General features: G+C 43.9%; 1 protein-coding gene across 1 annotated transcript; it reads right to left on the bottom strand.

The window, feature by feature from the left end:
• Window positions 1-1,554: 1,554 nt before the first annotated feature.
• Window positions 1,555-6,448, bottom strand: LOC106932694 (zinc finger protein 516-like). The gene is given in 3 exon segments (XM_088010267.1): window positions 1,555-1,898; window positions 3,097-4,353; window positions 4,820-6,448. Coding segments are annotated over 3 exon segments (2,691 nt in total). The 5' UTR covers window positions 6,126-6,448; the 3' UTR covers window positions 1,555-1,770.
• Window positions 6,449-11,639: the final 5,191 nt, after the last annotated feature.

The following is an 11,639-nucleotide window of genomic DNA, read 5'->3' as shown; positions in this document are numbered from 1 at the left end:
CTTGCAAAGAAAATATTCACCACACCTGTCAGACCTCCGCCAGTTCCAGCATCCGCTCCAGCCACCTCCGTCCGCCCGTCTCCAGCCACCTCCGTCCGCCCGTCTCCTGCCGCACTTACCTGCTCGCCAGAGTCCGCTGCAGGTGCGCAGCTTCCCCCCGAGCTCCCCGAGTCTGCTGCCGGAGCGCAGCCGCCCGAGCTCCCCGAGTCTGCTGCCGGAGCGCAGCCGCCCGAGCTCGCCGAGTCTGCTGCCGGAGCGCAGCCGCCCGAGCTCCCCGAGTCTGCTCCCCCCGAGTTTCCAGAGTCTGCTCCGCCCGAGTTTCCAGAGTCTGCTCCCCCCGAGTTTCCCGAGTCTGCTCCCCCCGAGTTTCCCGAGTCTGCTCCGCCCGAGTTTCCCGAGTCTGCTCCGCCCGAGTTTCCAGAGTCTGCTCCGCCCGAGTTTCCAGAGTCTGCTCCGCCCGAGTTTCCAGAGTCTGCTCCGCCCGAGTTTCCAGAGTCTGCTCCGCCCGAGTTTCCGGAGTCTGCTCCGCCCGAGTTTCCGGAGTCTGCTCCGCCCGAGTTTCCGGAGTCTGCTCCGCCCGAGTTTCCGGAGTCTGCTCCGCCCGAGTTTCCAGAGCCTGCTCCGCCCGAGTTTCCCGAGCCTGCTCCGCCCGAGTTTCCCGAGCCTGCATGTGCGCAGCCCGCTGCCGGTGCGCAGCACCCCGAGCTTCCCGAGCCTGCATGTGCGCAGCCCGCTGCCGGTGCGCAGCACCCCGAGCTTCCCGAGCCTGCATGTGCGCAGCCCGCTGCCGGTGCGCAGCACCCCGAGCTTCCCGAGCCTGCATGTGCGCAGCCCGCTGCCGGTGCGCAGCACCCCGAGCTTCCCGAGCTCCTCGAGCCAGCTCCGTCTGAGCCTCCTGCCGGCCGGCCCCTCTGCCGGCCTTCTAGGGCCTCCAGCCGGCCCCACGGGCCCGAGGGCCTCCTGCTGCGGTGGCGGGAACCACCGCACCGGCCTCCACGTCTCCGGTTCCTGCGCCGGCGGAAGAGACCGCCGGACCCGGCTCCACGTCTCTGGTTCCTGCGCCGGCGACGCCCTCCGGACCCGCCTCCGGGACTCCGCTTCCTGCGCCGGCGACGCCCGCCGGATCCGCCCCTCCGCCCACCTGTTGGGTTGTTTTTCTTTGTTGTTTTCTGGACACTTGCCCTCCGGCCATCGCCCCTCCGCCCACCCAGTTGGGTTGTTTTTTGTTGAACTGTTTTTGTGGGCGTCTGGTATCCGCCCTTGAGGGGGGGGTACTGTTAGGTTCCGTGTTTCTGTATGTTTATTTTTGAGTTTTTCTATGTTTCCCTGTGAGTCTCTGTCCTGTCCTCCCCGTTGATTGCTCCCCAGGTGTGTCTCATTCCCTTAATTACCCCGTGTGTATTTTAACCCACCTGTTGTCTGTGTTCCTCGTCGGGTCCTTGTCGTTGTCGTTTGTCGTTTGTTCTCACGTCTAGTGTTCTCGCCAGTAGAACTGTTAAGTCCTGGTTTGTGTATGCTTCCGTCTCACTCGCCAGTAGAACTGTAAAGTCCTGGTTTGTGTTTGTTTCGTCTAGTCTGTTTTTGACAGTTGCTACCGGTATCTAGCTGCGTGCTTGTTCCTGCCGTGCTGCCTGCCTCGGACTGTTTGTGTGCTTGTCATCATTAAATCATCATCATCATCACCATAACCTGGGTCTCAGCGTCTCTCCTCACCACCAACAACCCCACCTCACGACAAGCATGTCACCACTTGTCTATTCTACAACAGTTTTATTTTAAAACATTTAGATTTAAGAAGTTTTTGTTTAGGAAAAGTCTGCATAAAACAAATACCTGTTTGGAAGATTCAGTGGAAGAATGAACTTAATTCCCAAAACTTCCATTCAGCTGCAGTGTTGCTGTAAAAGGATTTTAAAACAGCAATTAACCATAAACACTGTATCTCAAATCCTGCATGCTTCAGAAACTTAGCAAAGACATCATGCTGACAAACCATAAGACATTAATAGTGATCTGCATATACTAAAAAAAAAAAAAAAACAAACAAAACAAGTTGTAATATTTTAATATTTTAGCCCATTGTCTTGCAAAAGTATTCCTACCCCAAATGTTATGTTCACAAGCCTGGGTCCATTTTACCGGGATTTTGTGTGATAGACCACAACAAAATGCAATATTGTGAAGTGGAAGAGAGTTTTGTTTTTCAAAATTCTTTACAATTCAGTATAGCGCCACGTCACATCAAATGTTGCGTCGCGGCACATCACATATAAAAAACATTTTTTTTTTACAGAAATATAAAATCAATCCAATCATACCAATGTATTTAAAGAGATTCTAATTTGATTGTGGTTACTAAAGAATATAGACTTTAATGTAATATTGAAATTGGTAAAAAGTTTTCTATATGAAGAAACCTAGCAGACTCCATTGAGCCTCTGAATTTTAGCCATCATTCATGAACCAACAATGGACAGTCAGTTGTATTAAGTTGTTAACTTTGCAGCAATCCCACATGTTGAGGATGAACTTAGGGACAGTGGTGAGGAGAAACCCCCTTTAAGAGGAAAAAACCTCCAGGAGAACCTGAGTGTGATCAGTGGTCATCTGATGTGACCTACAAGAGGCAAGTTAAGAGTTGAAACTCAAATATGGTCAAGTCAAAATTCAGATTTAATTCAAGTCGGCAATCAGCAGTAGGCGTTTAAAATCAATGTACACAGATCCGGAATTACTGAGTTTGAACTGCGTTGCCAAGAATTGACAAAAAAGTTAATTTAAGATGTGCAAAGATGGACACACCTCAATAGACATGCAGCTGTGACTGTGTACAGCAGCGCTGCAAAGTACTTGGCTGAATACATAACTTTACAGATTTTTTTCTGGTAAACCATAATTTTCTTCCACTTCATATCTATGCATTCATTTGTGTTGGCTTATCAAATCTCACTAAAACAAACTGAAGTTTGTTACTATGACAAATGAGGAAATGACTATAAATAGTTGTAGACACAGTATATGTTGAATAAATCCCAGCTTTTTTCTTTTATCTCTCTCAGGCATTATAGTTAGTTTGGCTCGAAAAACTCTATTTACCTTGTGGATCCAGTCTTGGATCGACATATCCCCAGTGCTGATAAAGAGCTGCCAGCTCATGGGGACTGTAGCTCTTCAAAAGACTTAAAATGTCCATCTCCTTAGGGGTGTCTCCTGCTGAGTCACTCTTTCCCTGAGCAAAAAGGTGTTGTTCTAAATATGCTTTCCCACCATGTAGCCCCCACATGTTCATGGCTGCCCAAAGATCAGGGCCTTTAAGACCAGAGGAAAAGTCCCACGATTGCCTTCGGGAGTAGGTTCTGTCTGCTGCTGTGTTGGAAGAAGTCCCACTTTGATTTCTTGCTAGCATGAACCCCAAACCCTCCTGGGGGAAGACACCCTCCACAGCGGCTCTGTTGCCCCTGTGTTTGGGGCTACTTGAGGTCTGGACGTTCGAGAGACTCTTGGTGTGCACAGAATTGTTTATTGAAGTAACCTGGGCAATGGAGGCTTTACTTACACTATCTACGACTCGTTTATGTTCACCAGACTTCCTTTGAGGTTGGAACACAACCTTCCCACGAGAATGTGTTGCATCTGAGGAATGCGAATCCTTCGGGTGATGCTTGGGCCTTGGGATGCTTGACTGAATTTTTGAGGATGAGACCTTGCTGCTGGTTTGGGCCGTGACACCCGGAGGATGTGTTCGCTGTGTTCGTGGGGTGGGTAAAGCTGGGCAGTCCTTGCCTTCAAGGAACGGTGGAGGTCCTGTGCGCCTCCACTGAGAAGACCCCGCTTTCAAACTCTTTAAAATGCTAATGCAGGGTGCCCACTTTGGTGCTACAGAGCTGCTGCCATCCACCCTGTGGGTGACACGCTGATGAATCCACAGGACTTCTGGGTAATTGCTAGTGTGTGAGCAGTATAGACACTGATGTTGCACCAGGTCCTCAGTTTTTACCAGATAATTTGAATTTTCAACAGAGGATGAAGAAAGATTAAGAAGACTGACATTTTCGCCACCAGAGTGTACCTCCTCTTCCACCTCAATCCCGTTCGAGTTTTCCATCTTAATGTTTCCCTCTGCAAACTCCTGACCAGGAGAGTATGTGTACTGATTCCAATATGGCTGACTGAGCAACACACTCCTGCTCCTGAGGTAGTCCATATATCTCGAAGAACCACTTTTACTGATGTTGCCAGCAGCGGTGCTCTGTTTGCTGCAGGGGCCGAGGCGATGGCTGTATAGGTGGGACCTGAGCAGTGAGGAGTCAACAGTCTGGAAATCACAGTACTCACAGGAGTAGGACTTTTTATCTGTAAGAACAAGAAGTAGAAGTTCAAAACAGTTTTATAATAAGCCTAAAACCAAGTCGGTTCCAGGAAACCAATGACTTTAAATTGCCTCCTATTTATGATAAATGGAGGGATTAAACATCTAGAACCACATATTAGCTTCGAACTTACAACAAACATTACGTTAGCTTGTTGTTTCACTCTGAAAAAAGGCTCAAATCCATCTGTGCAATGCTGCAACAGCTGGTGTAATTCAATTATAAATCCACTAGAGGGCTCTACCTACCCTTTTAGTGACAAAAGACTACACCATGGTTGATCGAGTTTTAAAACTTCACCTTGATGGGTGTCTCGATCTAACCTAACCTTACAGAGATCAGCGTAACGAAAGACATTTCTTTTAAGCAGCTGTTCTCATTGCAATTTTAACCTTGCAAACCCATTTCAGGTCTACAGAATGACAGTGTGAGTGTTTTTCTAGGCTCACCTCCATGCTCTTGGCTCCTGATGTTCTTACTCTGCTTAGATGAGAGTTCTCTGACCTTCTTTGTCTGCAGTGCCTCATAAAACGCTTGACCGAGTCCATTCAAAATGATACGGTCTTTTTGGAAAATCTTTTTGTCTCCACTTCTGCCGTGATTCAGAGAGTTAGGTGCATGATCGTGGCCTGCATCACCCTTCTTCTTTTTGACACTAGAGTTGGAGCTGTCAGTTTGTTTCCTCTTCTTTTCCTGCTTCAGGGGTATGTATTCTCCTTTCTCTGTGTCATATGCCACTTCTGCATCAGCCAGCCTCTCCTCCCAGCCCAGACATTTTTCAGAGGTCTCCACCAGTCGTCCCCTTGTAGCTAACTGCCAGGCTTGGTAACTACAAATTGGGTCTAGCTCTTGAATTCTCCTACCCTGAAATTTTGCCTCAGGTGGTTCTTTAGAGTTAACACTTTTGAGGTTCAGGAGTTCCAAAAAGTGCTTCTTATCAACTTGCAACTCAGAGGGCATCAGGTCTTCACTTTTTGGATTTGGGTTCAGTTTATGCAGCTTTTCGTGAGCCCGCAATGTGGTGCGGTCTTTGAAGAAGTTACCGCAGCCAGCGCAGAGCTCGTAGAGGCACTCTTCGTTTGTCAGTGACGCTGGGTCCTGAGGAGTCCCATTGATCGTGGCAGGCATCTCATTGTTTTTACTGCCTTGAAGCTGTGCTTTGACCCGATGAATGCGCATGTGGCTTTGGAGGAACCATGCTTGGCGGAAGCGTCGTCCACAAATGCGGCATCCGTGATCGTGGGAACTGTGGTGCAGCTTAATGTGGGATTTAAGGAGCAATACCTGAGGGAAAACTTGGCCGCAAATGATGCAGGAGAAAGGCCCATCTCCAAACTCAACCCCATTTTTACTTTTGACTTTTTTCTTTGTTACTTTCTTCTTCACCTTCCCATTGATGTGATGAGCTTTGTCAGATGTGCTGATGACTTCAGGGACGTCAAGAACATCAGGCTCATCTTTCTGTTCCTGATCTTCTTCCACCTCATTGTCTCCAGGGTTTTTGCTGAGTAGGCCCAGTTTATGGCTTCGGATGTGAGCCTTCAGGCTGCCTTTCTGAGCTGTCCGGTGCTCACAGTAGGGACACTTATACGGCTTCTCCCGTGTGTGTCTTCTCATGTGCTGAGAGAGAGAGCTGAGCAGAGGAAAACTACGACCACACACTCCACATGTGTGGCACGCTGCTGCATCTTCTTCCACTTCTTTTGTACTTGAAGCTTGTTTTTGTGATGCATCCTCTTTCTCCTCTGTCTCCATTACTTTTCGTGAAGACCTCGCGGGTTAACAGCTGTGTAGTTAATCTGATTAATCTTCAAGGTTTAACCCAGAAAAGTCATTAAGTTCTCAAAGCTGGAGACTGGAATCTGCAAAAAGTCACTGCTTTAAGGTCCATCCCGACCTCTGAAGAAAGTATGTTTCCAGTAGTTTACCTGAAAATAGAAGAATATTAATGTTAACAGGCTGACAGATCTTAAAGTCTGAAGGTGAATACAAATGTCACTTTTCAGATTTGTATAAAAGTAGAAGTAACAAAAGTTTAAGCAACACCATGTTTCCAATGATTATCTCTATCACTAGCATTATCATCACCATAAAATAAATAAATAAATAAATAAATAAATAAATAAATAAATCACAGATGTTTGCAGTTCTCAATAATATGATTAGTGTAAAATTAACATTTGTGGTTTAGAAGCCCCATACACAAACATTTCAACTGTTACCTATAAAATAGTATATAATAATATTGGTATTACTAGATAATAGTTACAGAACAATGTGATTGATTCACGTATGAATTGTTGGTTGTGTCCTTTTCCTAATGCAAACGTTTTAGGCAGAACAAATCCCAATTGTCTTTGCAAAAGCTCTCTGATAAATATAGCCGTCACAAAGAACTGTTTGGATGTAATAATTGTTAGGACATATAATTTCACATGTTATGCATTCATGCTTTTGATATTTACAGTATATTTAGTTATTTGAATGGCCCTATGTTAATGGCAACAACACAAGTGTTTCTTTAGTGGTTGACATGCTAAAGCTTATGGAGAGTTGTGGGGATATTGTGTAATAGTAAAGAAAGAAATGTCTCCAGAAAATGAGGCTTAGTCCCAATCAGTTTCATTATTGCAATTTTCAGCAATAGTATTGCATTTACATCTTTCCCAGAAAGTGTACAGCTCTATGTTAAGCAAACACACCCCAACAATGACAAAAGCAGTTTCATGCGTCTGCATCCAACTGATACTGGGACAGTGTTTTTGTCCCACAGCAGATGAACGATGCCTGTCTGTACATATTAGAGCGCGGGTCAGTGTCTCAACATGCATGTCTATCAGTCCTTTGGTTTCCTATGCCTAAATTGAGTGTGTGAGGTGAAGCATGAAGAGATGTATTCATTCCTGGCCCAACCAGGATGAACCCTTAGGGGCCATCCACTCTAATTCCCAATCAATAAACCGCTATCAACAAACTGGATTTCAGAAACTCGCAGAGTAAAACAGGCAGAGACAGAGTGCTATTCTGTGAAATTCTGTGTGCAACTGCTGTGAAATAGTGACTTACTCATGAAGACCAACGTTAACTTTATTCATTTAGTTTTATTATTTACTAGATCTCTTCATTTCAAAGAATTACAGCATAGAGTTACAAAATCCTCTAATCACAGCACAGTGTTATCGTACTCCACAAGAAAAGTTCTAACGCCGGCAGGCAGGGTTAGACATATATTTTTATGCAAATGTGAGCATTTGTTGGACTGTTTTAGTCAAAGAAGATGCTTTGTGGTGTACAGCCAGTCAGGCAGTCAAAAGAGAAACCTGCTATTGTGTTGGCAGCACCAGAACTGTCACATCGCCTCACGTCTGGCCCTCAACCCTCATTAGGGGGTCCAGGGAGTTATTGTTAAACGAAAGAGGCCTGGGCCTCTACGTCACTCTCTTCCAATACATGTCTGAGCAAATAGGCGGGACAAAAAACAAAAAAAAAAAACAATTACTCTTATTTCAGTTCACATATGTGAGGAAAAAAACAAGATTTGTATTTGTAACTTTGAAGTCATTTGGCTGTCTTATTATCTGCATCCACAGGCGCATCTGCCTACATGCATGTTGTCATCTATGCTGATCCGCTCACACTGGCATGGGTGCATGGAGGGGTTCAGAGGGTCTTTTTGGATATGGCAGGTGTTTTGTAGGCAGACGCTACCAGATTAGTGCACAGGCAATGCGGCACACTGTCTATAAGAGCGCCGGGTGGGCATGTGCAAGAGAAACTGGAAGGCGGCAATTAAGGGTTTAATGTTAAGGCGAATGAAATGAGTTAACACAATGGGGATAAAGTCAGAGGGCTGATGGCAACAGATGGGTATAAACAGGTCATCAGTATGGAGTTAGGCGCCTTGACAGTATAACATAAGGACCTTATGTCTTTGTCACCGCAGCCCACATTTACATGTACAAAAAAAAACCCTATTCAACTATCCACTTCCTCTCCTTCCACCCCATAAACATTCAGTGTTCTCTGAAGGATAAAATAAGTAATGCACACAGAAAAACGTGTTGCTTCAGGGCTCGGCTCATTCTTTTAGAATCCCTCGCTCCCCCTTTTTTTTCCTCTCTCTTTTCTTTGGCAGATGAATAGGCATGTCCAGTCAGCTGTCCTCGCATTGATTCATCCTGACGTCCCAACCAGCTCAGCACAAACTCCCTATGGTCAGGGCATGGATGCTGAGAGCCTGTGTGCTGCGATGTGTGTGAAAATATCCGCTATCGGTGGGTCGTATGTTTGTGCGCCGCCTGTGTGCCCGGTTGCTGCTGTGGACAGGAAGTAGCATCTCCCTTATTTTGCATGACACTCCCAAAAATGAATGAATCATAATTTATTTTGATTTTAAAATGAATGTCTCTGTTTTGTTTAACCCAGGATTGGCATACAAGTGAAATGAAAAAAAAAAAAAAAGATGCACAAATGTTTGCTAAAATGCCCCCAGAACGAGCCTGTCTCAGTGCCTGTGTGTTTGTGCTGAAGTCGTCCAAATATTCACATCCACAAGCCGGTGCCAACATACCCCTGACTGGAGATAGCATGTGACTGTCCTTATGCTAGTGTTCAAAGCCATAGTCGCTCACTAAGCCTCACCTCACATCTATGCTTTGTGTCCAGTAATCCTGCCCGTTTCCACTAACGCAGCTGAAGCAGCAAACAAAACCAGCACATAAACCGAGGGTGAGTACTTTGCTAAAAGCAGTCTCAGAGTGAAGGTTAGATTTATTTATCCAACTTTAAGGTCCAATTTTTCAAATTTGGAAAACCCTCTAGACTGCACTCAGTCCACCCTCAGAAGGAAAAGAGAGTGCTTACAGATTTCTTCTGTCTTTGCTTTTGTCACACTTAAATTTTTATATCAGAAAATTGCAATCAGTTTTGATATGAGTCAGAAAACTCTGATTTCAAGTGATGATACTTAATCATTAAGGGAATTTTTTTTGAAAGCTGAGTTCAATTTTGCTGGCCAGTCTCATGCTTGATACTTGCCAGATTTGTAGAAAAAACAATGACATAAAGAAGCATCTCTGTCAACATAAAGCAGCCTAAAATATCCTAAATACCAACACATCTAAAGATATTGAGGAACAAGAAATATGAATCTTCCTTGGCAAATAGTTCCAGGATGTCACAAAAGAACCAAGAACAACATCTAAATCCATACCTCACTTGCTTCAGCTATGGTTAATAGTCACAGCTGTTTTATGACAGAGAAGACCAAACTGATCACCATTATCGGTCTTTGTGCTCACAGGCACTACTAGTCAAAAAGAATACAACAGTCTGTATGACTTTTGCCAATACATACTAAGAATAAATTACACACTATTTACTAATTAAACACATTTTGAAGATAATTGGTTGCCCTGAGTTTTATTCAAGGATATCAGAAAAATTATGTTGAGTCAAATGCTAACCACTCTTCAGGTTTTTATTTGTAAAAGCTTTTGTGAACCATCTGTCTCTTCTACTTGAGGTGATGTCCAGTTTATCAATGGCTTTTCCTAAGATTTCAACAGGACTTATGTTTCCTAAAGCGTACTAAGTCATAGTAACAAGACACTTCCTCTTTTCAGCCAGTGTCTCATCGTACAAAAGCCAGGTGAGCATTGTAACATATTTGATAAGCACAACCCAAATTTTCTGATCACATTTTATTACTGAAGATTTACAATGTTTCTAGAGTGACTTCCTGTAATTGAAAGGTAAACAGTGAAGTAGTAGTCTACTGTTGGTGAACAGCCTAATGTACCTAAAAGATTAGACAGCCATGAGCTCAGCAGTCACAGGCACGGACAAACTTGTGCACGCTGGTGCCCATCCCCCTCCTCATGCAGCTCTCCGCTCGGTTACACAACATATATAGGGATTACTCTTCACTGCATGACATGAGCTGCTCCATGAGTGGCCTTTTATCATGGATGCCCCCTTAGTGCATTAAGAGGTATCCATAACAGAACAAAGAAATGACAGAAAATACTCACTGCAAAGGTTAGACCGGATAGCCAAGTATCTGATGCAAGGTAGATTGCAGACCTTGGAGATTAACAAAGGACTGTCTCTGAAAGCAGAAAAGAAAAGATGGAAGAATTACATATTTAAGGGTATTTTCAAATATTAAGAGTTCATCTGTGGTGGGTCTAGGGATCCACCGTGGACCCACTCTGTTTTCTGTGTGTATTGGCTAGTGTGGGAGACACTGGAGTATAATCTGCTAGCATTAAGTTGCTCTCTAAAAAAAGCACTCTCAACAGGGATTAGATTATCATGCCAAGGTCAACTCAGACTCACACTGTCTCCCTTTATGTGTCTCTGTCACTCTGGTTTGTGTCTTTTTACAGCATCCCACGCCCAATCCACCACATCCACACACAATCATCTGTGCTCCTATCCTCAGAAGGAAATCTCGAGTTTTTTTATTTAAGATCATGATGTTAATGTTAAAGAAACAGAGACAACCTGCCAGAGATTAAAATTACAGAATGCATATCACAATGTAAGCAGAATTTATCCTTGAACTTATCTATGGCAATAAAAATTTATTGTCTTTTTACAACTTCCCCATTTTTCGACAATATAAAGATTAATCATAATATAGCCCACTAAACATTTAAGTATATTAATAAATCATTTTGTACAATAACATTTGTCATTAAAGTACCTCTTTTTTAACCCTCAAATAGCGACGCAAATTTGCTCACCATTAGTGATTAAAAAAAACATAATTCCTTTTAATAATGCCATAGGAAAAATTGTTGTTCTGTTTAGTAACGTAGGACTTTCCTTTCAACATCATAAGATTTAAAGACTAGTGTTTCAGCTGCTCTCTCTGTAGCTTTTCCCTACACCAACAACTGAGGGCAGACGGACAGGAAACTGAACAGCAAATTCAGCAAAAACAGAGGCTCCTCAGATCAACAAAACAATATGAACCATCTAAAATACACTTTAGTAAGCCAAAGGCATAAAAACAAGCTTTTTTTTTTTTTGAAAGTGTCCAAATAAAACTCAGTTGCATGCCTTTCTGGAAGTGCAGCTAACAAATCAGGCCATATACTCTACAAAAATGACTTTAGCCAGGTATGAATGATATTTACAATATACAAATAATGTATTCATTTTCTGTCATTTTTTTTTATTTTCTTTAGTTATGGCAGTTCCAGTTTCATCTGAGCTTTTAGGAATTATTTATGATTGTCTTGTATGTCTGATGTTCACCAG

Source organism: Poecilia mexicana, unplaced genomic scaffold (assembly GCF_051168715.1).
Source record: "Poecilia mexicana isolate PSO_F unplaced genomic scaffold, ASM5116871v1 scaffold_11, whole genome shotgun sequence".
Lineage (NCBI taxonomy): Eukaryota > Metazoa > Chordata > Actinopteri > Cyprinodontiformes > Poeciliidae > Poecilia > Poecilia mexicana.
Note: the sequence above shows the minus strand (reverse complement) of the source record. Positions and strands in the feature narration are given on the sequence as shown.